This window comes from Aspergillus steynii (genome assembly GCF_002849105.1).
Source record: "Aspergillus steynii IBT 23096 chromosome Unknown P170scaffold_10, whole genome shotgun sequence".
NCBI classification, from domain to species: Eukaryota; Fungi; Ascomycota; class Eurotiomycetes; order Eurotiales; family Aspergillaceae; genus Aspergillus; species Aspergillus steynii.
The window spans coordinates 232373-259788 of record NW_020194407.1 but is presented as its reverse complement, the minus strand read 5'-3'; the positions used below and the strand labels follow the sequence as shown (position 1 = coordinate 259788).

General features: G+C 51.8%; 11 protein-coding genes across 11 annotated transcripts; 4 read left to right on the top strand and 7 right to left on the bottom strand.

Moving 5' to 3' along the window:
• Positions 1-29: 29 nt before the first annotated feature.
• On the top strand, positions 30-3124 carry P170DRAFT_368604 (putative Avl9 protein; the record flags this gene model as incomplete). Its single annotated transcript, XM_024844871.1, has 10 exons — positions 30-91; positions 346-450; positions 532-774; positions 839-866; positions 925-988; positions 1043-1122; positions 1179-1350; positions 1401-1441; positions 1494-1631; positions 1688-3124. The coding sequence occupies 10 exons, from the start codon at positions 30-32 to the stop codon at positions 3122-3124; spliced, it is 2370 nt and encodes a 789-aa protein (XP_024698862.1).
• A 190-nt stretch (positions 3125-3314) lies between these two features.
• P170DRAFT_56090 (uncharacterized protein) lies at positions 3315-4005 on the bottom strand. Its single transcript, XM_024855273.1, has one exon. The coding sequence runs from the start codon at positions 3860-3862 to the stop codon at positions 3506-3508; it is 357 nt and encodes a 118-aa protein (XP_024698861.1). The 5' UTR covers positions 3863-4005; the 3' UTR covers positions 3315-3505.
• Positions 3691-7280, bottom strand: culA (cullin culA). Its single transcript, XM_024852554.1, has 7 exons — positions 7009-7280; positions 6762-6852; positions 6607-6676; positions 6502-6518; positions 6361-6431; positions 4402-6299; positions 3691-4338 (listed from the first exon to the last, which is right to left on the bottom strand). The coding sequence occupies exons 2-7, from the start codon at positions 6809-6811 to the stop codon at positions 4150-4152; spliced, it is 2295 nt and encodes a 764-aa protein (XP_024698860.1). The 5' UTR covers positions 6812-6852; positions 7009-7280; the 3' UTR covers positions 3691-4149.
• A 111-nt stretch (positions 7281-7391) lies between these two features.
• P170DRAFT_441020 (cupin domain-containing protein) lies at positions 7392-8461 on the top strand. Its single transcript, XM_024850214.1, has one exon. It carries the CDS (start codon positions 7835-7837, stop codon positions 8366-8368), a length of 534 nt encoding a protein of 177 aa, XP_024698859.1. The 5' UTR covers positions 7392-7834; the 3' UTR covers positions 8369-8461.
• P170DRAFT_441019 (phospholipase D regulator) lies at positions 8373-10308 on the bottom strand. Its single transcript, XM_024850213.1, has 3 exons — positions 9785-10308; positions 8847-9717; positions 8373-8786 (listed from the first exon to the last, which is right to left on the bottom strand). Exons 1-3 carry the CDS (start codon positions 10056-10058, stop codon positions 8762-8764), a joined length of 1170 nt encoding a protein of 389 aa, XP_024698858.1. The 5' UTR covers positions 10059-10308; the 3' UTR covers positions 8373-8761.
• Positions 10309-10588: 280 nt separating this feature from the next.
• Positions 10589-11970, top strand: P170DRAFT_459227 (mitochondrial K+-H+ exchange-related family protein). Its single transcript, XM_024851850.1, has 3 exons — positions 10589-11270; positions 11350-11405; positions 11460-11970. Exons 1-3 carry the CDS (start codon positions 10834-10836, stop codon positions 11789-11791), a joined length of 825 nt encoding a protein of 274 aa, XP_024698857.1. The 5' UTR covers positions 10589-10833; the 3' UTR covers positions 11792-11970.
• Positions 11971-12125: 155 nt separating this feature from the next.
• Positions 12126-13958, top strand: end3 (cytoskeletal adaptor protein SagA). The gene is made up of 3 exons (XM_024850212.1): positions 12126-12446; positions 12601-12832; positions 12921-13958. Exons 1-3 carry the CDS (start codon positions 12207-12209, stop codon positions 13658-13660), a joined length of 1212 nt encoding a protein of 403 aa, XP_024698856.1. The 5' UTR covers positions 12126-12206; the 3' UTR covers positions 13661-13958.
• P170DRAFT_441015 (putative SNF2 family helicase/ATPase PasG) lies at positions 13822-17197 on the bottom strand. Its single transcript, XM_024850211.1, has 4 exons — positions 16788-17197; positions 15866-16699; positions 15078-15816; positions 13822-15003 (listed from the first exon to the last, which is right to left on the bottom strand). Exons 1-4 carry the CDS (start codon positions 16995-16997, stop codon positions 14141-14143), a joined length of 2646 nt encoding a protein of 881 aa, XP_024698855.1. The 5' UTR covers positions 16998-17197; the 3' UTR covers positions 13822-14140.
• A 411-nt stretch (positions 17198-17608) lies between these two features.
• Positions 17609-19597, bottom strand: P170DRAFT_480522 (uncharacterized protein; the record flags this gene model as incomplete). Its single annotated transcript, XM_024853788.1, has 1 exon — positions 17609-19597. One exon carries the CDS (start codon positions 19595-19597, stop codon positions 17609-17611), a length of 1989 nt encoding a protein of 662 aa, XP_024698854.1.
• A 296-nt stretch (positions 19598-19893) lies between these two features.
• On the bottom strand, positions 19894-21266 carry P170DRAFT_55860 (dual specificity protein phosphatase family protein). Its single transcript, XM_024855272.1, has one exon. The coding sequence runs from the start codon at positions 21139-21141 to the stop codon at positions 20191-20193; it is 951 nt and encodes a 316-aa protein (XP_024698853.1). The 5' UTR covers positions 21142-21266; the 3' UTR covers positions 19894-20190.
• A 2061-nt stretch (positions 21267-23327) lies between these two features.
• Positions 23328-24206, bottom strand: P170DRAFT_450784 (putative C2H2 transcription factor; the record flags this gene model as incomplete). The annotated part of the gene is made up of 2 exons (XM_024851145.1): positions 23328-23874; positions 23944-24206. The coding sequence occupies 2 exons, from the start codon at positions 24204-24206 to the stop codon at positions 23328-23330; spliced, it is 810 nt and encodes a 269-aa protein (XP_024698852.1).
• Positions 24207-27416: the final 3210 nt, after the last annotated feature.

The following is a 27416-nucleotide window of genomic DNA, read 5'->3' as shown; positions in this document are numbered from 1 at the left end:
TCATCTATATCGCGGACGGAATCTACATCATGTCTCGCCCTCCAAGTGGCCAGGAGCCCATTGTCTTGGTAATAGATTTTCACCATGCGAGGTAAGTCATTTCAAAGACAAAAAAAAGTCTGTCTTGCGGAGGCTGCATGGGAAGAATGAGCACGTTTGACATTCTTTAACCGCCCCCCTGCTTAATTGACTACGTTCCTTGCGACCTTGTTCTTCAAGGGAAAAAAAGCCCCCCCCCCCCCCCCCCCTCTGCCCACCCCAAAACCCACTCGGCCATGGGATGGTCTGTCCTCCAGTCGCACGGCCAGATCGACTAACGTATATTGTGTTTTTGTTCACACTTAGGGGCCCGGAAATCGAACGATGCTTTGGAGAAGATGGAACCGATCCTGCGGCGGAGAACGACTGGTCCCTCTTGCCATTCATGGCGCTATCGGACGGAGCTCATATGTACGATTCGACCTCTCTCCGTATCTTCAGAAACCTTTGAAAAACACGCCCGGAGTTATTGACGCGATCTTGATTTCTCAGGTCGACCGAGGAGTTCTCGTATTTCACCCTCCGCCGCAAGGAGACCGCCACAGAACCGGCGACATCCCTATTTGGCATTGCCTGCTCGAGGCAGATCGACTCGAACATCCTTACCTATCGCCCGCCAGATGTGACCCGATCTACCGTGCAGAAGGCAGTGGTGGTGATAACGGATACCCCTCAGAGCTTGGGTCAGCTGAGGGAGAAATTGTCAATGGTGACATCGGCGTGGTTCGCGCAGCGGTATGTTGTCTGTCCGCAGTGCAGTGCCGGGGCGCATTTGGGCTAACGACTCGCGTGACCGCAGGGACTTTTCGGATATTGACATCTTGAAGGTGTGTTCTCAATGATGGCCGATGATTCGGGCGGGCGCTGACGGAGGGAATTCTGTAGAAATTCCGGGAGAGCTTGGTAATCAGCGTGAAGACAAATGAAGCGTCGAAGGATCAGACTTTTGGTAAGGAAGAAAACGCTTCATGATCGCGGGGCTCGTTATGCTAACCCGTCCAAGGATTATCGCTGCGAGAAATGATCCACGAGTTCAAATACCAAACTCTGGTTCTCTTCAAGGCTCTACTCTTGCAGCCGAAGGTACGGATCTCTCATACGCGCATACAGTTCTTTACATATGATCTGACCCCTTACAGATGCTTTTCTTTGGCTCAAGATGCGAACGTCTCTGCATGATCCAGTTCTCACTGATCTCTTTGATACCGGGCCTCATGAATCGCTTGGAAGATTGCGCCGACCCGGCTGCCGATACGTATGCGCAAACTGTCGAAAAACCGACTTCTCTGAAGACAAGTGACAGGAACTCTTGTATGTCCTTAGCTATAGTGAAGTGACGACACATGTGCTAATTGTTGCAGTGCTTGCATACATGGGTTTGCCATTGCAGATTTTTGGAAAGGTTAGGATCAAGATCTTCAAAAAGAAATCGTACTCTTCTGACTTCTTCCCAGGGCAGCATGTTTGGACCTTATACACCACTACAGCAGCTGGATCTGCTAGCAGACGATGGAACAAAATCATACGTCGTTGGTTCTACGAATTCGCTCCTTCTTCAACAGAAAGATCGCTATAGTGATATTTTAATCAACGTAAGAAGGGAGCACAGCTGCATTTTCCGCCTTGTGTATAACTGACTCTGTTATAGCTTGACGAAGATACCATCAATATCTCAAACCCTGCTCTTCGGACGGCATTGACTCTCTCGGTTGCTGATAGGCGGTGGATTGACCTTCTCACTTCGATCATCAACGACACGTGGGATGAAGCACACCCGCAGCAGCCAAAGACTCACGGGTACATGGGATCCGAGGAATTCATCCGACTGCAGTTTGAGGAGTATCTACTTGCGTTGCTTGCTTGCATGAAATACCACGAGGACCTGAATTCGTTTAACGCCGGAGATCCGGGCCGCAAGAGCAAGGCCCAACTCGATGCATTCAACATCGAGGGCGATCCGGCCCTGGAATTCAACTCTGAGTTCCTGACACTGTGGCAAAACACACCGAATTATGGTCTATTTAATCGTTTGACCTCTGACGCGCTTTTGTTCTCGATCGTTGAGCCCCGTCACCCGTGTGCAGGAGGCCTGACGATCGACGACGTCCAGCGTCGGCTATCGCAACAAGTCGCCGATCTTCACCTGGATGAGCGAGTGCGAGAAGGCCGTGAGGCTTTCAATAGGCACCTGGGCGCGGGCCAGAAGAAAGTGAGCGCCGCGTTCAACAGCTTTTGGAATGACATTGAGTCAATGCGGGAAGCACAGCGGAAAAAGACCGAGGAGAAGACACCCCAGTCGCAGCGGTCCTCAATCGACAAAGGCTCCTCGCCGCCATTTTCACCTTCCGATACAGCATCTGTTACTTCTACGAGTGGCTCGTCCTGGTTCGCCGGCCGCAAAGCGCCCCCCGCGGATGCCCCGCCGGCCCAGACGTCTGTTGGTGCCGTGGGTCAGCGCGCAGGCGCATATCTCAACTCGTGGACAACGTGGGCCAGCGAGAAGCGGAAAGAGTGGCAGGAGAAAAAACCGCCTCCCTCCTCTCCGTCTTCTCCATCCTCGATCAAGTCCCCATCAACGACAACATTGGCGAGCGCAGCGGAGACCAATGACGCGGAACGAGGAAGACGGCAGTCGATGCAAGCGCAACGCAGTGAGGATTCACACTCCCTGTCCCGCAGCGGCAGCCGAAGAAAGAGATGGAGCAACATTCTTCTCAGACGAGAGAGCGGGGAGTTTGGATCCTCCTCGCAGAAGAAGGATGACGGAAGTAGCGAAAACAACGATGAAAACGTCTACCCGAGATCTCCGTTGTCAAGAGAGGCCTCCATCCTCGGCGACGATACTCCAGACCCTGCCGATCTGCAGGCTAGCGAGTCCACAACCCAACCCGAGCCCAAAGCCAACGATCTCACAACAACTCAGATTCCTGAAGAGCCGAAATCACCCCCAATTGTCGAGAAAAGTGCCGATGCCGCCAAGGACGCATCAGAGGATCAAACCAAAACTGGCGATTCGCTCCCCCAGCAGCGAGCTGTCACCGAAGAACCGCCTTTGGAGACATCTAGCACATCTGCCGGCAAATAAGAAACGATGGCAAAAAAAGGGGGATCGGATTCCCATAATTCTACACCCAAGCACATGAAACGACTGCTTATTTCCTTTTCCTCCAGCTGTACTGAACACGACGTGATGGCTGCCTTGATGAAAAGACGCATCTAACAATTAATTCTAATCTGCATCCCAAATTCCCATAACGATGGTGATGGTGCATTTGTGATCAGCTCTCCTTGTCCGTCTCTTTGTTACGCCCTTCTGTTTTCCAGAGGGGCTTTGATACCCCGAGGGAGGACCGAGCTTGTACACATTTCTCTTCTTTTCATTTCTATTTTTCTTTCCATCTTCTTTCGCCATCGTCTTTCTTCTCTTGTCTTTGAATACCTTTTTTTATATTATGTAAACTGCACATCACATTGTCGATCTACACAAACGGATATATACGCTGGCATTGGGGAACCCCCTCGCAAAGGGCAAAGGGGCAACAACTTGTGGCATACTTAGCATGTTTCGCATTACGACGATCGCATAAACAGAACCAGAACCAGAACCAGAACGAATAATTGATAATCCAATCAATCTTGCTTCTCTGAAGACCAGTCGGCATTTTTTCTTGACATCATCTATACTAAAATGGGATCGGATCTTTATTCGTAAGATGAAATAGAAAGTGAACGGAGTAGAACCCAGGGAAGCGCAAGCAGATAAATTGGAAAAGAAATGCAGAGCAAACGTGGTCATTTTTGGTCGATAGATTTGGGTTATCATTTCTCCTCATCAGCGCTAAGGTATGAGGCAAGAAAAGAGGGGCAAAAGAATAAGAAAGTGATACGAAGAAAGCTATGTTCTCCTATAGAAAGGTGCTGGTTTTATTGCAGGAGAGAACCGTAAGACCAACTTGATAATGGGGACGGGGAAAAATTTAAGAAGTATGAGGATGATGAAAAAAAAAACCATGAAAACCGACGCTAACACAAGTGATGTGAGAGACCAAAGGCTGGAAGGAATGGAATAGTGTATAGGAAGAAATGGGGAAGTTGGGGGAAAGGGGAGGATTATGCAATGTACGCGATTTCATCACCATCCAAACGCTCTATATAATCCTTCTCCATGAGGGCCTCAATGTTCTTTTTGATGTCGGGAATCTTGGGAGGAAAGCGGGATTTCACCTGCTGAATTACCTCCTGGACGAGCACGACGTGTCGCATCTTCTTCCGCGACTTCATAATGCGAACGATAGCAGACTGTGACGGAATCGGTTAGATGGATGGGATTTGGGGGATGTGGAAAAGGGAGCTCAAACGTACCTGGAGCAGCAGCTTACGGTCCTCCTCTATCGTCTTGTGCGTGTCGTCCGACTCGACCTTCTGTTCGGATTTGATTTGAATGTTTAGATTGACCTTGATTTTCTTGTGCTTGAAGTTATAGTTCAAGGTGAATGTCGTGCCAGGACCCGGCTTGGAGCCCTCAGGGCCGATGATAAGAACCTTGGCTTTGAGAAGGATACCCAGGTTTGGCTCAAGAATTTCCGGGGCAAGCGACGTGGCCTTTTGGATGTCGGAGTATTCCAGAGTGTCGTTTTCATTGAACAGCAACAAGATACCCATTTGGAAGGTCGACACCTGGAAAGTGTAAGGGACCTTGGTGTTCTTGATGTAATTCGTCTTGATTTCGCCCTTGCACAATTGCCAAAGCCAGGTCAGCTTGCGACCGTTGTGCTTGTCGAAATAGAAGCTCTGGAAGCGTTCGGCAGTCTTGACAATTTCTGGCGGTGCCAGGAAGTCCGTCGAGGGAGCCTGAAGGGGCCAGAATCCAGTTCCCAGAATCTGGAAATGGGTGTCTACCAGTCTCTTTCGATCGTCGTCGTCTAGGGCCCTCTCTTGCCAGTCCTTATAGCTGGCGTTGAGGTCCTTCGAGATCTGGATGTCCTGGAACATTCGCTGCAGCTTATTCGTGTATTCAAAACCACAGGCTTCCTTGAGTTTGCTGATCATACTGGTTTCCGCGTCGTCCGACACCGAGCTGACATGGACCAATCGCTTGGCCAGCATTTTGGAATAGAATTTCTGGAAAACATCCTTATCCTCAATGTACTTGAAGACGGTCATGATCTGAACCAGCATCTCCTCGACCTCGGATTCTTCGGCAGCCTTCGACCCCTTCTTGAGCAACGAGTCGGTGTACTTGGCCAGCAGTTCCGGCGATTTCGTCGAACTGGAAGCGCAGATCTGATTGCGGTTGACAAACTCTCGGCAGGCATTGTCTAAAGATCGGACAAACTCGGACTCGCCATTGAAGGCCTCGTTCACCAGGCTTTGGTACCGGGTGTGAACTTGCAACAACGCATCCACATACATCTTAGGCTCAAACGCCTCGCCTTCTGCAGCAACCTTCTCGACCGCAGCATGACCAGCTTTCCTAACATGTGTCTCGAATTTCGTTCGCAGAGGGTCCAGACCGTCTTTGATGCGCGACAAGAGTCGGTACATACGGGCCAGGTCGTCCTGGCGTTCATTATCCAAAAGAACTTGGAACTCGTCCCGGAGAAGCTCGGAGTGAGCAGTGACGAGAACATCCAAGCAGGTATCCGTGAGATGCTTAGAGATATCCGGGTGCAGATACAAGCCAACACGGGCTTTCTCTTCGTCGAGACGGGCATCTGCCTTCTTCATGTACTCAACCACACTGTTCTCTGCCACGAATTGCCGAGACTCGTTTTCGTAGTAACTCCGAGTGGCAGCGATGAATGGCCGTTCGAAGTAAAACCGGTAGACTTCCAGAGTAGACTTGGTGCTGTCACTTTCGTCGAGACCCAACGAAACGAATGAATCCACGATACTCTTGATCTGCGATTGCTCGATCGTCTCGCCATTCCGCTGCTTCTCGACAAGGTTCAAGACCGCTTCCATGACCTTGTCATGAATCTTGAGGAAGAAATCATCTTTCCACTTGACCAAGTGTAGAGTATACACGTCGTACACATTCTTCTTGCCTTCGTCGATTTCCCGTTTTACCCAGTGACGATTGAGGTATTTGAAGAGATGGTTTATGTACTTGGCCGCAGTCGTATAACGAGACCATTCGCGAATGTAGAAGGCAAGCAGTGCTTCTTCGGTATGGCCTTTGGATTCATTATGAACCGCATCGAGGTGGCGCGAAAGGTATTCCCCTAGCAGCTTGTATAGCTCCTCACCTAGTAGGTGTGCTGTCGATCGAGTTAGCCCGGGCCACGCGGGCGTTAAGAGAGTGAAGGGGAACGTTCGTACCACCACGGTGTGCGTTTAGATTGGGGTTACCTCCGACTGCCTTTTGCGACGTGCAAAAGTTATGGACTGCGCTGTTATCCGATCAGCCAACGAAAGAGAGCTAGGGCGAATGATTGGGAAAAAGAAAAAAGATGAACGCACGTATATAAAGCCATGTACTAAGCAGAGAGACCGGCAACGTTAGCATGATCGTCGTACTTTCGGGAATTTGACATTCAACCAAACGACGGAGGCCGCAACACTTACAGTCTTCATATCCACCCCGTCCTCCAACTTCAGCATGACGCTGTCGATGCCCCTTTCCAAGAACGTCCATCTACGCGAGGTTAGCACGAATTCTAAGACGGGACCGCGCCTCGATCACCTCGAGTCACGGCATGACTGGGGCCGGAAAAACCCACGTTTGATCAAGATCGTCCTTTTGGGGTGTCTGCGGAACAAGAGGAGGCATATTGCTTCTGGTGGGCGCGTATACCGGAGATGAGAACACGACTGTTAAGTGATATAAGGTTAGCGCCGAAGATGAGTTGTGACCGCCGAGGGGGATGACCACGGCGTGAGGGCGAACCTGGCTATTGCAGGAAAGGGAGTATCGAGAGACAAAGGAAAGCAGGCACCAGGGTTCAAAGTAGATCGAATCCAACGTACATAATAGAGCTTGCTGAGACAACTGCCTTGGAGGTTCGGCGGTGGGCGGTTAAGGCAGCGGCGGCGATGATTGTCAAGGCTACCTTAGGATCGTTGCCAAGGTAGGGAGACAGTCGCGCGCTTGAACACTAGCCACAGGGACGACAGAAGAGACAGACAAGGAGACGGAATGCGCCTACAACGGAGGGATCAGAGGACGTCAGAGCGAGAGCGAGCGAGCGAGGGAGCGTTGGAGGGAGCGAAAAGGCGTGGCGTTGGGCGGTCGCCGTGGGGGATAATGAGCCGCCCGTTGCGGCAGGCGGTCAGCCGGCGCGACAGCCTGATCTCTGTCCTTCTGAGTAAGTCAGAGTAAGAAGTGAGATAAGTCTTTTTAACTCTACTCCGGAGGTTGGAATGCCCCTCCGACTGAGAGGAACAGGCTCTTGCTCTTTCACTTCTATCGTGGTTGAGTGACGACAGGGCAGCGTGGGTAGCAGTGGTGTGTCCGCAAGCAGCAACGCGTCGACTGTCTGCCCTCGCAAGGTGCACACTCCTTAAAGTATTCGAATGACTGTCAACTGTACATGTAACAGGTGGATTGTGGGCCCGTCATGATAAGCCTTGCAGGACCATGCTCCAGGGAAATTCCAGAGATCGAAACCGGCTCCCCGGATCTCTCCAACTATGGAAGATGTATTGCCTGGAGTCTCCGCGTTCATCTGAACAATGACGTCACCGTGAGATGCTGCGATGCTGCGATGCTCAAGACCGACCAGCTTCAAGCTCTCTTTCCCCCTTCCGTTCGGATTTAACTGCGCATTGCTCCCTTACACAGACAAGTCCCGTCATGTCCTTCAGATCTCAGACCGATGTGCACGTCACGTCGCGGCAGATCCCTCAATGGGACTCTATCCCTAACACTTCCATCCAGTCTAAACCGCTCATGATCTACCACCAAGCCTTCAATGCATCATCAAGGGACCTGGCCGCTCGTTTGGAGGAGGTTGGCGAGGTCATGCCACAGTGGGTCTATAGCATGTACCGGCAAACCCACTATCACAGCACCACCCACGAGGTTTTGGGCGTCGTTGCCGGTCGCGCCCGCCTTTGTTTTGGCGGCGAAAAGAATCCGGATCGATTCGAGCCGATCGTCGAGAAGGGGGATTTGATCATTGTCCCCGCCGGCGTGGGCCACCGACTGCTCGAGGACATTGGGAGCGGAGAGGGTTTCCAGATGGTTGGAGCCTACCCCCCGGGGAAGGAATGGGACATGTGCTACGGACAGCCGGGCGAGGAAGGCAAGGCTCGTTCGATCGAAAAGCTGGATTGGTTTCACGGGGATCCGTTATATGGACCAGATGGCCCGGTGATGCATGCGTAGACTACTACGTTCTCCGGTCATTCCACACGTGTATTTCGACATTCAACATAGTTGTACATAGTTCTCAGATCGCAAGGCCATAGCATGGTATTCAAAACATCATCAAAGATCCTAGCACCACCCGACAAGTAAAGAAAGGAAAAGAAAACAGTGAGTATAGGAAAGAGAAAAGGAAAAGAAAGGAAGGAAAAGAAGATGAAGACGAAGAGGAAAAAGTAGTAGGTATCACAGAAAAAAGCAAAATCAAAGGAAATCGAATGGAAGATAAGTCATGTACGTAGGAAAAGGGTAGTGAAGAGAAAGAAGAATAAATAAAAAAGAAACAAAAAAACTAGAAGATTAGAAGTGAATCAAGCCCGGTGATATAGGTCAACATAGCAAACCAAACGACATCTAGTTAGCCGCGCGCTCTACAAGTCTGATTTGGGAGGGAATGGTTAGCATCGCGAGTGACGGAAAAGATGGGTTCAGATCCTACCTGAGGACGCTGATGGCAAATGTTGTAAGCCAAGCCAACAAAGCAATCAAGAGCACCGATGCGAGGGCTATTTGCCGGTCGCATATCCGGTCATTCTTGGGAGTGATCTCTTGGTTGATCTCTCCCACCGTACAGGCGCCACTTATGGTGGATAAGGACTCAAAGGCCAAGCTCAGATTGGCCGAATCGAAGACGATGAAGAAGATATCCAAGAGAACAAGTCGTGCCTTCGCCGAGGGAGAACGCAAGCCCAATGGCTTGGAAGTGTACTCATCCCATGTGATGTAAATGAGGTAGACTAGAGCGACCGCATCGACGATAATGGCCATCAAAGCGGAAGGGCCTTGAGGATGAACGTATTCCTGGGACAGATGCTGAATCGAGCCTCCAAGGGCCAGAGCAGTGAGCGAGAAACACCATACGGTTAATCGGAAGATGAGCGGGACGATAGGGCTCTTCAGAAGGGTGTTGTGGAAGCGCTTGAACCAGATTTCTCTGCGCCGTTTCTTCCTCAGCGGATCCTCAGTATCTTCGCATTCCCACGAGGCGCGCTGCCCGCGCCAGGGCTGCGAGTAGTCGCCATGATTTTCATTCAGCCATTCCGGCGTCACGGCCTTTTCTTCCACCCCGGGTTCTCGTGGATAGGCTATTTCCTTCGAGAAATTCTTCCAGCGCGACTCACGCCGGGGGGATATAGCGCGCCCATCCTCCAAGCTGCCGCGATCTGCGTACGGAGGATCCGGCCTTCTGGTCGCATGGGGCGAATGATTGTGCTGGGCAACGACGGCTTCATCGGGATTCGCAGGTAATAGACGCGACGTGGCCGTGGCTTCTGGTTCATCTTCCAGGTCCTCGACCGACCGAATCCAGGCTGCATGCTCATCGGCATCAGTAGCGCTCCGTGCAGGAAGGGTCTTATCCCAAGTGGGTTTACATACCGGGCAGGGTCCTTGACTTTTTCTGTTGCGGTGGAGAGACGACGCCGTTTTCCATCTCCGATTCCTCGGGGATGTACGACATGGTAGAAACCTGGTCCATCGTACCATTTGGAAAGGGCTCCAAGGGCTGGCGATCGCCGTACTGCCCGTTGGGAGCGAGGGTGGACGGTCCCGAGGTCCATTTTGCAGGCGACGGAATCTCCGACGGCCGATTATCTAAAGAAGGTTGGGAACCTGGAGACTGGAGAAGCGAATGGTCCACATCCTGTGCCATTGCCTCTCAAGAGTTCGAAGGTGGTTCCGGGGTGAGATTGCGTCGGGCTGTCGGAAGTTGTGGGAGGATCGGACGGATCTAGTCTGCATCGCCTCATTTCCTTTCCCTTTCAGGCGGAGGGGGGTTACAAGGTTTCTGTGGAAACTGGGTCGAACTTTGGACTTGAATTCGGACTATGGGAGAAGGGTGTGACGCCGAGATTGAAACTTCAGGCAAGGCACGACCAACGTCCTCTGGGCGCGTAGAGAAGAAGCTTGAGCTTTGAACTGGACGGCCAGGGAGTAGTCGGGGCCTGGATGTACTCGATACCTGCTGGGCGGCGATAACCGGCGCCCATTCGGAAGTACCTGCGACGCCTGCGCGGTATCGAGACGGACGATGACGCCGTACAGTGCCATACCGACGATACGGCTGGCGGTCACACCATAATACCGTATGAATACCGTACAATACACGGGCGGTGGGCGCAGGCGGCAGAATGACGTCTCTCTGGTTGCGGACGACCCACGAAGAGTTTATCCACATCCACCTTTGATGATCAAGGCAGAGAGAGGACCGCAGGGAGCTACACCATCGCTTCGCCCTACAACCCTGGTTTTGTTCATTACCCACCAGGAGGAATGTTTCTTTCGTACGCTCCCTTCCATCGGTTCTTTCGTCTAGTCGATCGATAGTCCTCCCTAGCCAGCAATCCCTACCTAGCTTTTTTTCCGCCTGCTTACTTCCCGAACGTTAAAACGAAAGAAGGAAGGGAAATTAAGGGTCGCCCGTCGCGATGCGACTCTTCATCATCCCGATCTCGACACGGCGAGCTCTAATTTATTCGCGAACTTTCAGCAAGGAAGTCTCCAAGAAGGTTTCCCTGACCGACCGTGTCACAAGCAAGGTCGCTCAGACCTGGGCTCGATGGGAGGAGGCTGATAAAGGTTGGAAAAAACACCTCGTCTCCTGGGGAAATCGTGTCCAGCAGCGTATCCCCTTTGAAGAATGGGGGCTCAAGAGTATCCCTTCGCTCAGTGCCCAACGACGACTCGATCCGTCGCATGGGTCACAGCCGGTGGACGTGCTTTTCCCGGGCAACGCGATCAAAGAGGAGAAGCTCCAGGCCCTTTTGCGGGCGATTGCAACTGAGCGACAAGATTTGCATCGCAAGAAAATGTGGTGGAGCTTCCTTGCAGCCCCTATCACGGCCCCGATTGGGTTGATTCCTTTGTATGTGCCGATGATCTGTGATCGCACTGTCTATCGGATATGAGATTTCTAACCGGTGAAATGCTGGGTGTTTCCGTAGGATCCCTAATGTCCCTTTCTTTTACCTTGCGTACCGAGGTTGGTCGCATTGGCGAGGTATGTTTACCTTTGGACCTGGACTTCCACTCTGTGTACTGACAGCCCAAAAAGCATTGAATGGCTCCAGACACTTGGAGTTCCTGGTCGAGAAGAACTTGCTCAAACCGGTCTCATATCCCGCGCTTGAACAATTGTACGCGAAGAGAGTCTCGCGTGCATTAGAAAACATCCCTCGAGAAAAGCCCGTTCTCCAAATGGCGGAGGACGTGGAAAACAGCAAAGACACACTTTTACTCCGTATGAAGGATGCCAAAAAATTGGCATCGATACTGGATGCGCCCGAGCTGGCCCTGGAAGCCGAACGAGCGATTGTACAGGTGGAAGAGCAACTGCTGATACAGAAAAAGAAAGAGGAAGAAAAATCTTCAAAGAAGGAGGCATGACGAATTAGGATCTGCTTAGGAGCAGTCGCATCCTCCTGACTTGGATACTAGCTAGCGGTGGACTTGACCACGCACAGGGTAATCCTCCACTCCGCCCATGCCAACGTAGAGCCGTAAATGCTTGGGCCATGTACTATACAGCAATTGCCAATGAATGTACTCCATAGCAACTCATGATCAATGCACTACCAGTCACTATTCTTTGTCCGAAGTACTCCAGAGTATACTATAGCCGGACCGTCGTTGATCCGACGAAGCCGGGGCGGACTGCGGGATGCCCAAAGCGGTTAAACACACACCTGACTGGCCACCTCCATCATCACGAACACCCCCAGTACGACTTCCCCTCCGCAGCGTCTCACGGCTCGAGTCCAAATTCCCCCGCAAGAAAGGCAGCGGCCACTTCAATTCCAGTATGTCGACCAAGAAAATCGAGCAGTGGGAGATCGAGCGATACTGGGAGATCTTCGCATCGCTAGCCAATGGCCAGCCGCGTTTGAACAACTCCCAAGCGGCCTCGGTGCTCAGGAACAGTCGGCTTCGCGATGAGCAGCTAGAGAAGGTCTGGGACCTGGCAGATGTCGACGGCGATGGAGAATTGGATTTCGAGGAGTTTTGCGTTGCGATGCGATTGATCTTTGACGTTGTCAACGGGGTACGTTACCCCCCTACTGCTTCCACGGAGTAGATTCCCGCTCCGCCCCAACCGGCACATCGGCGCTTCGAGTCACGGTCTTCTTGCGAGCTTCTTTTGCGGTCATTGGAATACCTGAACCGGAAAGATCGAGGCTTAACATTAAAATAAATAGGAACTTCAAAATGTCCCCGCCGTCCTGCCCGATTGGCTCGTCCCTGAATCCAAGGCCCATCTCGTCCACGCCACCCGTGCTCTAGGTAGCCAGGAGCAATTCGAACGGATAGAAGACGAAGATGACACGCCAGGCCTTAAAGATGGATTTGACTGGTACATGAACCCGGCCGACAAGACCAAGTACGAAGAGATCTACTCCGCGAACAAGAACCACCGCGGGGAAATCGCATGTACGTCACCGTCTACCTTGCATCTGAGCACCCCCTTAAGGCTCTTGATCGTCCTCCACATAGCTAACCACGATCTTGTACTATTCAGTCGAATCATTACAGCCCCTCTACGATTCCCTCGACGTCCCCGATACCGACATCCGCTCCGCCTGGAACCTGGTGAACCCCTCCGCGTCCTCGTCAATCAATAAAGACGCGACCCTTGCGTTCCTGCACATCCTGAATTACCGACACGAGGGCGTTCGCATTCCCCGCTCCATCCCGGCTTCTTTGCGCGCCTCGTTCGAAAACAACAAGATCGACTACCAACTGGACAATGCTCGTCCGTCGCAGAAATGGGGCTCGAACGGAGAATCGGAGACACGCTCTGGCCGGAAAGCCAAGTTTGGCGATACGTATCTGAGCCGATTGGGCGCGGGCGGCAAAACGTCCTACACCCCCAAGGGAACGGATTTCAGCGAAACGATCCAGGACGAGGAGTGGGAGCGGGTCCGCTTGAGGCGCGAGCTCGCGGAGATCGAGTCCAAGCTCGATTCCGCCAGAAAGGCATCGGAAGGCCGACGCGACCAGCCCAGGAACGACGGTCGATCCAACTGGGTTCTCATCAAGAAGGAGGCCCTGCAGCTGCTGGAGTACAAGGAACGCGAGCTCCGGGAGCTGCGTGAAGGCACGGGCCGGTCCAAGGAGGGCCAGAACGTCGAACGACTCGGGGAAGATGTCAAGGCCGTTGGGGAGCAGGTGGAAGGGTTAAAGAGCCACCTCGCGCAACGGAAAGAGGCCCTGGCCGACTTGCGAAGACAGGCCGAGGAAGAGCGAGCATCTCGGTAGAGCGTCACCTGGAATTGAGCTCTCAATTCCTATCCTTTCTTGGTTCCTGTATTGCATATTTCCCCCGTTTCCCCCTATTTCTTGCTTCGTGGGAGTTTCTGCTTCTGACGCTTGTCAGTCTGTGTATAGCCATTTCTTTGGCGAGGAGCATCAGGCGCTAAATGGATGTTTTCATGTTTTCTTTCTTTCGTTCTTTTCTTTTTTTGTCTTGGAATGATTTAAATTGATTAGAGGATCCACCCCCACATGCTCCTGTTGTACTACATATCACATCTAATGTACAGTGCATAATTTTCCCCCAGAAAAACATGAACCAACTTGTGTCTTCTCCAGCAGGCTCAAAAGTCCAATGCGTATAGCAGTACCTCAACGCCGGCACCAACCGACTCCCTCCAACGAACGGAGTTTCCATATCAATTAATGCAAAGGGGGTGGGATGGTCTATTGGTACAATGGCAACAGAAAGAGAATAAACTCCGTTTATTTCCCGGCGATCTGAGCCATCAGACCACCTCCGTCTCGTTTCGTCTCCACGGCCAAGAACGCCGGTCCGCTCTGGTCCAGACCCTTCTCAGCACGCGCATAGGCCTCCTCGCTGCGATCCGTCAAAATGTCCAGGTCCTTCTGGGACAGGAGGCCCGAGGGATCGGCGCCCGCTTCAAAGAGCTCGTATTCATCCTCCCCGAGGGCTTTTCGGAGATCGTCGACGTCGTTCTGGTTCATGCCGGCGCCGGTGTCGAGAAGGTTCTTGAACTTCCCCTTCTGGATGACGAGTCGCTCTAGACGGCGCTTCGAGTCGGCTTTCTCGAGGAGCGTCTGCTCGACGGTGCCCTTTGTGGCGAGCCGGTAGACGATCACGGGTTTGGTCTGTCCGATGCGATGGGCTCGATCCTGGGCCTGGAGATCCTGCTGCGGGTTCCAGTCGGAATCGTATAGGATGACCGTGTCTGCGGCCGTCAGGTTGATGCCTTGGCCGCCGGCACGCGTGCTGAGAAGAAAGAGCTTGTATCGAGGATCGGTGTTGAAGGCTTTGATCTGGGCCTGGCGGTCGGCCTGGCTGATCGCGCCGTCGATGCGACAGCAGTGCCAGGAGCGGAGCTGCGTGGCCCAGTCCTGAAGGAGGTCGAGTTGGGTTTTGAATTGGGAGAAGATGAGAATTTTGTGGCCCTTTTTGAGAAGACAGGGGACCAGGCGGTCGAGGAGAAGCATTTTCCCCGAGGCAGTAACGAGCGATTTGTCGATGGGACCGTCTTCCCAGGGCCAGTAGAAGTTGTGTGGGGAGTTACATGCTAGACGGGCTTGCATGACGGGGTTTTGCATCTTCTTCTGGGCGATCTCTTTCTCTGGATTGGGTGACTTGGTGTTAGGAGCCAGATCGGAGCCACAGCGGTGCCGGATTTCTAGGAGTGTGACTTACTTGCGAGCTTGATCGTCTTCGCCCGTTCGATCTCTTCTTCCTCGCTTTCGCCAGGGCCTTCAATGTCCAAATCATCCTCAATGCCTTGCTCGAGCCTTCGAAGCTTCGCATTGAATTCACGGTCACTTAGTTCCTTGTAAGTCTGCGGCCCTCGGTTTCTGCGAGTAGATCCGGAGGCACTGGCGGGCGTCGAACCACGACTCGACTTGAGACTTTTATTGGGAGTGGTGTATCCGCTGCTATCAGCGCTTCGTTTCACGCTTCCTGAGCGCGACAGCCTCTCATTGCGAGCGAATAGCCTCTCCCGAGCTTTATCTTCGAGGTATTGACGCCCCGTCCCATTCAAAATTTCCCGGTATAAATCTTTCTGTTCAGCCGTTAGAGGCGCGTAAAGAATATATTCGCGTTTCTTGGGCAGAGAGGTTTCCACATCGGTTTTCACGCGTCTCAGTAGGAAAGGCTTCAAGATGGAGTGCATCGTGGAGACCAGGCTTCGCTTTCGACGCTCGATGACATCGGTCTGACCATTATTGTCCAGCATTGAGGAGAAGTCAAACCAGCTTTGGAAACTGTTCAGATCATTGAAGATCTCTGGCAGCAAGAAATGCAGTAGCGACCATAGCTCGGTTATATTGTTCTGTAGCGGCGTGCCCGTGATAAGTAGTCTGTTGGCGGAATTGTAGGTGAGCAGCTCTTTGATAAGCCGGCAGTTCATGTTCTTCAGACGATGTCCCTCATCCTGTGTTGTCTTTAGCAGCTGATCCTTCTGGTCAAATCACAATACATACCACAATTATGTAACGCCATTGGTATTGCGAAAGGAACTTCCGATCATTCATGGATATTTCATAGGAGGTACAGACCACCGGAAAATCCATGTCTCTCTGATTCTTCGGGTTCATAAACTCCCTCCGGATCTCTGCACGCTCATCTTTGCTGCCGTGGTACAACACGGTCTTGATATCCGGAGTCCATCTTGCGAATTCGTCTACCCAATTGCTCACGGTACTTAGAGGCGCGGCTATCAAGAAGGGGCCCGAGATCTTCTTCTCCTTGAAAAAGGCAATCAAAGAGATAGCCTGGACGGTTTTACCAAGACCCATCTCGTCCGCCAGAATTCCGCACAAGCCATTCATCCAAAGCGACTTGAGCCATTCCAGCCCTTCCAATTGATATTGTCTCATCTTTCCCCCAGTGACCAAGTCCGGCTGCTGCGTGGCAACAAGCTCCTGTCCACCCAACGCCGTAGGGTTCGCCTCATACTCATCCGCAGCATGTTCCAAAGCCTCCTTGACCGTCGGGTTGTCCTCCGAAACCTTCACATCCGCTTTCTTGAAGTAGTTCGAGATCGCATTGCCCTTTGCAGGCACAGGCTTCCTGCCTCGGCCTCGTTTCGGCTTTTGCTCCGCTTGGTCGTCAGGTTCTGTCTTCTCGGCGGAGGCCTGTTCACTCGCTGTACTGCGTCGCGCACTCGTGCGGGTCTCGCGCTTCGGGGCCGGTTCCTTAGAAGCAACGGGCTTCTTCTTCGTCTCCGAAGTCTGCTGCTTCTGCTGCTTCGCCGCTTCTTGTCTCGCTTCTTCCTGCTGTTCCTTCATCCGATCTGCCATGATAGCTACAAACACCTAGAAATCACATGCGAAAGAGGCCAACATCAGCAACTTTGCCTCCCTCTCTCCGCGCTTGAGACAAGGGCTCCGGGTATGAACGCACTTCACTCGATTTCAAAAGCGTCATGAGCGCTTTCGACCCGCTGTCCATCTCCTCGGTCTCTTCCGGTCCGTTCATCTTTTCGTCCGATGGGGGCTTGGTGTACCGATCGCCGGCGTCAGTGGCCGGGGAGGATGGTTGCGTGGAGTCCTGGCGCAGGGCACTTTCGCCCTGCGATTCCGCCAGGGTAATCGGGGTGTCGGGGTTGGACATGGTTTCGGTAGTCAGATAGGATAGTAAAGCTAAAAGATCCCCATAGCAGTGCAGGGGTCAGTGGGTTAGGAGAAGGGCAGCGAAGTCCCTTGGTGGCGTGGGTCGTTCACCACTTGAACACAGAAAGATTCACTCCGGGAAAGTCCCTATATATAAAAAGAGCTGCAATGCCGGGAACAAAGAGCCTGTGAATGACGCCAGTGCCAAGAGAGGAATGGGTCGCTCAGAGCGATGCAAGGAACGCGTTCGCAGGTCGTTCTTTGGTTGACGCGGGTTTTTCGCGTTCGCCGCACGGACCACCTCTAAATGGGTTTCCGGCGCCATCGGACTATATCGACATCTACATCTATTACTCGGTATGCATTTTTATGGGAAAGGAAATATGCTAGCTTCAAATAATGTTTCATTCATTTAGATTGATGTAAAACGCCATGATATGTTTCATGCTAGAAAAAGAAAAAGAAAAAAGAAAAAAACTGTACACGAAATGAAAATTACAAATCATAAGTCATGATGCTCATCAGACGTGAAGTATGTACAAGAACCGATGCTAGATTCAGATTGAGCAACTTAGTACGATTGAATGCCCGGTTTTTGGGCTTTGAAATAGACTAGGCCGAAGGGCCGGATGGGACAAGAACCACTTCATCCATCTCGTCCAATTCGTCCAATTCCATTTCGTATAATTCCGTTTCGTCCAGTTCCATTGCACCGTTCGCGACTTCGCTTTCAGATGTCTGTGCAGTTGGCCGGGTATCAGAGGTTGGGGGCGTGGTTGTCATATCATCGGCTTCTTCTCTCCTGTTTTCTGGCAGGACGGGTAAAGCTGCTTCTGACGTCTCTGTGTTGAAGGTTGGTAATCCCCGGTAGGTTGTCGGGATGCTCGAGGATGGGTCTGACAAAGTTCTGGTTAATTTTGGCCGAGCCCTAGGTAAAAAGCTCTCCCCTGGCTGAGGAGCGGCACATCGCTGCTCAATGCTGCCACGATCAGCCCTGGGATTCTCTTTTCTCGCGCCTGATTTGACTTCGTCCGGTCTCTTCCGCGGGCGTCTAGTGGAGGTCCTCCTAAGATTCGGATTGGGCGCAGCAGACAAATATGACCAATTCCCACCCAATGTTCGCCGTACTGGCTTCTGGGAGCTAGTTGAAGCTGGTTTTGGGATTGGGGCTGGGGCTGGGGCTAGGGCTGTTCTCGTATCAGGAGTATCAGTAGCAGCATCACCTACTGTCGGGGTGGGGTTCTCAGAGACGCAGTCCTGTGGAGGGTTTTGACGAACCGATCTTGCCGGGTGAATTTGAGCAGCTCGCTCCGTGCCAATGCTCAGATTAACAAGTGCGCTGGATGGAGAGGGCCGCCACGAACTCGAGGTTGGGTCGTTGATCCACCTGGGAGCAGGATTAACAACACCGCTTCGACGTCGGACCGTGTCTATTGGACTGACTGAAGGTTCTGTCCCGAAACTATCAATGACTGATGTCCTGGAAGGTGTTGACTCGGTGGATTCGTTCCAAGTAGCTGCGTTGTCCCTAGCAGGGGTAGAACCGAAAGGCGATTCACTGATTCTAATACCAAATGGTTCCAAAGTCCACTCAAAGGTTCCTGCCATCCAATGGTTGTCGTTTTCTCCTTCTTTATAGCCCTCGACAACGGGAATGCTGTTGCTCCATTCCCCGATAAGTCTGGGGTTCAGCCCCTGTTTGTCTAGGAATCTCCTGGCAATAGCGATATCGTCGGTGTTGCACATCAAGTGCTTTGCCTGAGGTCTCCTTCTCAGCCTGCTAATGGCATCGTCGCCTATTTCCTGCATTCTCGTCTGAAGCGACTTCAAATCATGATTCGGAGAACTGTTGTCGACTCGCATCGACTCCCTCAGCTGCTGCGCTCGCATCTCTGCCAGTAGTTCATCTTCGTCGTCGACCTGCTTGTCCCGCTCGGCCCACTTCTTTTGGAGTTGAATTTGATCTTGGACATTAAGTCCCAACTGGTTGCATGCCTGTGGCCAGCTGAGCGACTCGAGAAGGTTACTGAATATCTCAACTCTGAGAGAAATAGGCATATCGCTCCATTCTGGATCTGGGATCAGGGGAGCAGGCTTATTAGGCATAGTCAGCAACGGATCCGTGCCTGGTTGAGGCCACTGAGTAAGGATAGGAGGGAGGGTCATGGATTCACTTGCCAGGGGGAATTCTTGGTCAAAGTCATCAAAAATTGAGCCCCAAGCGGTATCTTCCACGTCGTGATCCGTATGTGATGAGGGTCGGCCTGCGTTTGCCATCAAATTCATGTTCCTCACGTAGATTGGATTCAGGGGCCCATTGCTGGCTTTGAGATTCTCGATCTCAGCAAACGTGATGTCGTCGAAGTCAACCTCACTGTCCAAATCATCCTGAGGAGTGTCAATGTTGCCATCGTTCGATCCAGGAACCCGGGGCTTGTCCAAAGTCGGGAATGCGGCCGGCGGCAAGTTGGGATTAAATTCAATGATAGGTGGTCTTTCTATGTCTTTTTGGGGTCGACGTAAGGAAACCTGTGAGAAAGGAGCTTCATAATCCTCAGAATTGAACCGTTTGGGCGGGCGGATACTGCTGCGAAGCCTCATGGTGATCGATCGCACATGGATTTGTGCAGAGGTTAAATGGATGAAGATAATCACATTGAAATCACAATGAAAAGATAAGGGATGCAGCCTATAAATACTTTATTTGACACCTAGATGGTAGTGAAGATAACGGAAGAGCCCATCTGGAAGACAGAAAAAGGTGGTCAAGAGTGAAGGCGACCGTCATTGAGTGAAATTAAGGCACTTGCCTCTTTAGGGAAGAAGAATTAAAGCCAACAAACACCACCAGGAGCCTGCTTGCAGTGAAAAATGGCAGAAGTAATGTGAAATAAAAGGCATTGTTTAGTAGTCAGAGGTTAATGACCTCGGAGTAATCCAGCTTATAGACCGGAGTATTCCTAAAGCTAAGTATCCCATTGCTTCATGCCTAAATATTCCGATTGCTTTTTGTAACGAAGAAGAAAAGAAAGACACCCGAAAATAATAGGAAAGAAAAGGTTGTACAAGAAGAAGAGAAACCCAGAGAGGGGCTCATAAATCAAATGTCTCCAATGTCACCATCAACAGAAAAACCATGGGCCAATCGCTCTCAAACGCCATGCTGTACGCCAACAAAAACACACAATGTACTCTCAGCGATCCTGGAACGGCGCTGTACCCCGTCGTGCAGGAAAGAGACCATCGTGGCCATCCATATCCATACTGTCCTCCATGTCGTTGGGGTCCTCAAGGTCTCTTTTTCTATTCGTAGTAGTCAGAGTCGCCAGGCCGGGGTTCGCCGATGCCATTCTCCTCGAGCTTTCGACATCTCTCTTAGCCGCCAGGATCGACTCGAACGATAAAAGTAGATTCTTCAATGGCTCGTCTATGTCGATACAGAAGCGCTGCAGATGGGCGATCTGCAATGCCTGGTGAAATTTCAAGTTGAACATTGCCATCAGGTATGCAACCAACACCCCAGCCGAATGACCATTCCCTGTCTCACAGAACAAGAGAATTTTGCGGCGCGACGAATTGTGAGACTGCGCATTTGCCGGAGTAGAGACATGATCGTTGATCAAGCGGATCGCACGAGGCAGCGCCGTTATGAGGTCCTGATTATCCACCGTGTCCACTGCGCACGTTTCGATTCCCAGCTCCATGGCGGCCTTTTCGCCAGAAATCAATCGAGCATGTGCCAATCGCTGGTCCCGAACGGCGAGGAGTAGCGTGAACCCCTCTCTTTCCAGCCAGACTCGATCTTTCAAGCAAGCCCACGGACCCAGATAAAGGAAAGGGAGGATCATTTGGGCCTCTCGGCGCATGTGGTATTTCCAGTCATTCATGCGTGGCGGCAACGCAAACATATCCGAATGAACTCTCTCAAAGAAGCCTGGCGGGACGAATTCGCCCTCGGGGAAACAATGGGAGTCTGAGCTGACGGGTTCCAGCTGGACCCCGATTTGAGAATCGATACCTGCCAGAGCGTAAAAGTTTGTCCGCTGGACTCGCCCAGCGCCAGCAACATATTCATGGGTGCGGACATAATGAGTGCTGGGCTGTTGAGACATTGGAGCCTCCGTGCAACGCGAAGGAAGAGCCATGTTATGAAAGCCCTCGAGGAGTCTCCCGGTTACACACAATGTAGAAAGCCTGCCAGGAGATTGAATGGAAATGGGCCTTGAAGTTTGTAGGAAGTGTCCCGATAGTCGAAAGTGTCGACTAGAGGAGGAATAGAGAAAGTATGGAAGAAAAGTGATTAAGCTCTGCGGTTGATCATAATGATAGTAATCGCGGAAGATGTGATCATTCACTCGTGGAGGGAGACCAAGCAATGCAACAGATCAATCAAGGATGTGCACCGCAGCCCAGCTTTGTTGCCGGCAGAACAAAGAACAAAGAACAAAGTGGAAGCAGGCAAGGATGATTCCAAGGTTGCTTTCCCTTCCTACTTGGTTTCTACTTTCTCTTCAGCTTATTCGCCAACGTGATTTCCCTTCAGGTCCGTCGCGCAAGGCACCAACCAGGCAGGCGGCACAGCATGTGCTGCTGACTCAGCATCCAGTTTGTGTTCACAATTCCCGATTCGGCTGTGCCTCTTACGCCTTACTGCCTCAGGCCTCCATTCACATGACAGCATCACGGGGCCAGGCGTTTTTGATGCTTGCCTCAGGCCGGAAGCCCGCGGCCAAATCAACGCATCTCTGTGCGGAACAAGGGGCAACGTGCGCCGGGCGACTCGTGATGATACTGACTCAGATGGACCACTGTGAGTCATGGACTGTCATACATGACATGGTCTGTGTGCTTAGTTGGGCTCTTGCAGCCTTGATAGGCTGCTACCGGTAGGTGATACGGCGCTTAATTTGAGGAACGCTACTGACAGCCACCTAGGATGTAGGGATTTGTTGGTCAAGAGTCTCGGTAGATCTATCTGGAGCTCACGCGCCTCGGGCAAGGGGGGGGCGGGATTTCTTTCGGTCGAGATGATGCCTTTTCTTCTTGCTAGGCTGTAAAGAGCCGGCTAATCTTCGCCTTATTGCTGTACATTTGGTGCTCTAGGCGAAGAGGTGGCGTGGGGTATCCTGTCGGTGGCAATAGGGTGCTATGCGCTGTTCCATCTGCTTCCTAGCACAGGCCCACAGAATTGGGCCTATTCGTTTCATCTAGCCTTGGTATGTATGGACGACTTTCAGGCGCCAGGCACGATAGGCACTCGCTCTGCGAATAAACCGGAGAGCCATTGCCACAGCCGGTATGCTTTGCGCCAATCATATGCGCAGAGAAGCAGAACAGTGTAACTGGTCTCTATCCTGACCAACTAATCAAGCGTCCTAGATAGGGTATCGCCACGCCAGCTTCAGCCCACTCCTAAAGGTGAAAATTCGGACTGTATGGAGCTTTCGAGGTCATGCTACTTAATAGGCAATATGACACAACTCTCATCACACTAATTCCCAAGGAGACTGTTCTATCTATCCAATGAAACCATCGGATAAATTATTGGCATAAAGAAGTAGGTTTCCAAGACACGCACTACTATGGAAGCTAGAAGTAATTGGGTAAGCACAACACAAGTGATATCCACCAAGAGCCTACTAGTATGATGGATAGTCAAAACGAAAGGATTTGTCCTCAGTCAGTGAGGTATTAATTTGGTCTAGAACGAATACATGTCAAAAGACGTTCATCCATTTGCGAACCACTTCCCGAACAAATTAAAAATACAATCTTATGCTTCAACAGACTAGACATCCGAGAGTTTACAAAGCATATTCTCCAGCTTATACCGAAGCATTCAAGCGTGAAAAGTAGAGACGGGGGAAAGGTTAGAAGCACAAGGAAGCTGCAGAGAGGAGGAAAAGAAAAGAAAAAGGGAGGGAAAACGCCTGGGTATATTTCAGGTAATAGAAGGGTAAAGAAAAAGGAAATCATGAATAGGAAAAAGAAAAGAAAGAAGAAAAAAAAACGAAAGAAACACCATTTGGTCCGTGTTATCGACCTCAAGTAAAACGCCATACTCTTCAGAGCTGCTTCGCAGATCCATGCGTCCTCAGATGTAGACCGATCCATATAACCTCCCATTGATGTTGTAGCAATGAATGCAAGCCCCAGGGCCCGGACTTTGCATGTGAAAACGCCCTCAGAATGCAAAACACGACATGACAAGACGAAGAAGAAAAGATTAGAAAAAAAGCAGACAGAAAACCAACAAGCAAAGAGCAAAGCACGATAATCTCTCATGATGATAACAGAAAAAAGAAAGGAGAATACTGTATCAAGCAGCGCGCTATCCCTGAGCAGGTGCAGTTTGAGGGATGGCTTGCTGCAATCCGGAAACAATCCTTTCCAGTTCCTCCAAGCGGCGGTCCTTCTCTTGGACTTCGCGACGCAGTCTCTTCAATTCGTTGCGCAGATCCACACCGTTCTGCTCATCTTCCCCCTCGTCATCCTCGGGCAATTCGACGGATTCGACGGTCGGGTCTTCATCAATGGAATCGCGCTTCCTCTTGATGGAAGGAGGCGCCGGGGGAAGAGAAGCAGTGCCGTCGAGCTCGGACGTGGGGACAATAGGCAGATCGGACACAGTGCCATTTTCGGGGTGCATGTGGCGACGGCGCAAATGTTCCTTCAGGTTCTCTTGACGCGTAAAGCCATTGCCCGTGCTGCGATTGCAGTCGGTGTAGGGACACATCAGCGGTTTCTTGGCATTGATGTTCTTCTTATGCACCTCGCGCTGGTGCCTCAGCAGTCCGCCCGAGTAGGTAAAGCCTTGGATCTTATCGCATCCGGGCTCGAGGCATTTGTAGGGACGGTCATGCTTGTCCATGTGTTTACTAGGGAAGGGGATTAGGTCAGCTGCGCGGATTCCCGGGATGAACGGGAGGTGGGAGGAATCGACTCACTTCCATTCACACGGACGACGAAACGTCGGAGGGGCCTGGTGGCACTCGTGGTGGTCGCAATAGATTTGGCCGGCAGCGTTCTTGGGCGGATCCCGCGCGCGTCTCACCGACAGTCGCGGGCGAGCCCCTTCCATGAAATTGGGGGAGAGTTGATCGGTCATCTTAGGAGCGGGAGAGAGAGAGTCTTGAGCTGCGACGAGAACAGATGTAGGTCCGCCGGGACCTTCGCTTCGTGGACTTGGGTAATCAGAACCGTCACCCATATCGCAGTTGCAACCCCGCCGTCAATTGCAATGAGGCGGGTTCCTGGGAGATGGAGAGACGCGCACAAAAAGAGGAACCAGGCGACGTCTTCCTCAATAACAAGCGAACTGCGCACAAAAAGATCAGTATCGAAGGCACGGGCGAGGACGTGAGGTGGACGGTCGCGTCGAGTCAGAGCCACCGCAAGAGTGTAGGTTCCTTACTCGGAATACGGGGGGTGCCGAATTTTTAAGGAAACAAGGCATTAAGGCGCCAGGCGACGGTGACTAATGGACGGGTCTTGGCACGCCACTCGCCGTTATGTAAGCTGGGCGAACCTCGGTGGGATGGCTGGGTGAGGGAAGGCGCAGTGAGAATTAATAACAATAATGTATGGAGCAACTAGCTGAAACGGAGGGGGTCGTAAATCATAACATTCAGCCGGGAAAGCCGTCACTTGTGGTCTGACCGACGGAGACGCGCCGTTGTATTTGTAGGCGCTGGCTCAACTACGAAGGCGGCGAATGCCTGGAGATCTACTGGGCAGGACCAAAATGTTGGCGCTAGGAGTGGTCTCGTCAAGGAATGGGTATTTGACGCGCTTTTTAGGCCTCGACTAGGAGTGAGTCATGGCCGGGGAGATGATATCAGGCAACCAGATAGCCCTCGGATTTTGATCAGGTAGATGGAGAAGCTGAGCTGAGGAAGGTGCGGTGCGCGCCTGAATTGTCAGGACCCGAAACGGCAGCCGCCACGCCTCGTGACTGCCCGCCAATGAGCGTGTGGGCACGTGGCCAGGGCGCGGTTCCTCAGCCACACCGCCTTATTCTAGGTTATTCTTAGCGGAGCCCCTGCTGTAGAGGTCATCGCGCGGACACTCGTGTAGTCCCTACTCGATCGACTCGTCATGCGGGAGGCTTGTTCTTGAATTTCTTTGTCCGTGGAATCGCAACAACATTTGCTGCAGCTGCCGGGCCACGTCGGGATGGAGCAGGCATGACCCTCGGTGGAGCGGTGCCTAAGGTACCAAAGGGCTCCGTCATCGAGAGGTAGCGGTGACCAACTCTTCTGGCCCAATCGACCGCTGATTGTCGCATTCGCCTGTAGCAGGCAAATCCATCCGGTGGCAGGTCGGATTGGGATCCAATGCCATCCAACTCACGGCAGAGGCTAAAATAAAGCAAGGAGTTGGGTCCACCTCGGTGATGGATGAGATTGGCGCACCCCAGCTGCAGAAGCCTTCGACAATATCCCTGATTGGGTGACGAACACCAGGGATTCTACACATCGTGCGTCATATTTCTAAATCGTGTCCTGTGTTTCGACCCCTGCGAGGAGAGTTTTCAGACTATAGATCGCATTCAGATGCCAAGCAGTTTGATTTCTCATCTGATCTACGGCTCTACGAGACGTATGCAGATTATTTTTATTTGCTCTTTGTTCTTCTTTTCTTTCCTTTTCTCTCTTATTTCTTGGGATCATCTGAAGGCTGAGTTCGAGAACTATGCATATTCTAGCTGCAGGCATACATCCCCCCACGTTTAAAGATAGAACTCCAAGCAACGGTAGACGATAAAGATCACCCGAATCAGCCTCCATACTCCATCCTAGGCATCGCAATTCTTTATTGCTGAAGTGCTAGACGTTAGAGCCCGCTGCCCAAGAATAAAGATAGTCGATCATTCGGACGGAGTGGCGCAGCACTGGATATCAAATTCGGCGGGGATTCCGAATATCACCCAGACCAATAACACGCAACGAGGTCCAGTTATGGTTGATGACAGGGTGGCTGAGCCCCGGCATCCTCGCGGTTACAACTTGCATTAAGGTTGTCAAGCCGGGCTAGTCGGCGCCCCCGTGCTCCCAGACCCCAGGGCGATCTATATATAAATATTCAATCTTAAACCCCCAGTTGCCCAGGATGCACGAATTCTAGTTGCCTACTGCTCGCCAAGTAAACGCATCACTCCGTAGAGATTGCTTGGAGAAAGAATGGCTGGCCAAGTCTAAACATCGGAGATTGATCGGGGCAGTTGCATGGCTGGGGTGGATGGACGTTTCTACGAACACGTACGTCCTAGATACAGGCTTCATGATAGGATGGCGGTGAAAACGAATGACTATAGTTGGATTCATTGCGAGAGCATAACAACAGTTAAAACATGAGGCTGATAGTTAGACGAAGCCCCGTGCCAAGAAGGCCGAGGACACAAAAGGAGCTTGACAGGAATGAGGCATGACTTTCCCATCGCGGGTTAATTTTAGCATCCCCTGCATCGCCATAACAGTGCCACATAAAGCAAAAGGATTCAATTGAGTCGTGACAAGCATAAACAAGCAAATTAAGAGGGCGAGAACCATTTCATAGCATCTGCGGCGATGAGCTCATTCTCATCCACTTCCGCGGAAATCCGGAATTTGACCGCAGCCTGGAGATAGCGAGAGATGACTGCAGACGCAGACTGAATGGAGTGCGTCGGGAAAATTCCCAGAATCCTGCTCTGACTTCACCAGCAAGACTCCTCCCTACACAGCAAATACAGCCTGTCTTGCTGGAAGGTTGCGGCCCTTTCCACATCATTCCACGGACACCAGATCCCTGCTACTAAATACCGAAAGCGGTCGCATCCCCAATGCCAATCGCCCCTCAGACTGCTGTGGAATACCAACAGAGCCCCGTTGATATCGATAAAAGGCACCGCGGAAGAACATCAAGTGAAGAATACCTTCCATTTCCCACCTATGATTGAGACTTTGCTCTCGCCGACACTACCCTGAAATGTACAGCTGTCAGGCCCAACGAGGCCCCTTGACAGACTGTACACCCTCAGGATATCGAGCCATTTGTGGATGGTCCAATAATTCCGCGAACAGTTGTCTCCCTAGTCACGGGAATGACAGCAAGTATGCTTGTAATGCCAGTCTATATGGCACAGGCCGTGACATGAGTCAAATCAGTCGTAATTCCCCCCAACCTGGCTTGCAAAGGCAGTGGAAACACTGCGCGTATCGTCGTCATCATGGATTTGACCGGGGACGCCACGCGTGACACGAATGCTCGCAGAGCTTCCCCCGAAGATGCTGCCGCTGTCAGGGACGCCAGCTTTGTAGGGCTCACGCCCTCCAGACTCCACGTAACGCTTCAATCGGTCGGACTGGCTGAGACTGGGCTGCTTGCTCATGTCATGAATGCTCAATCCAGCCAGACTCACACCGCCCTGATCCACACT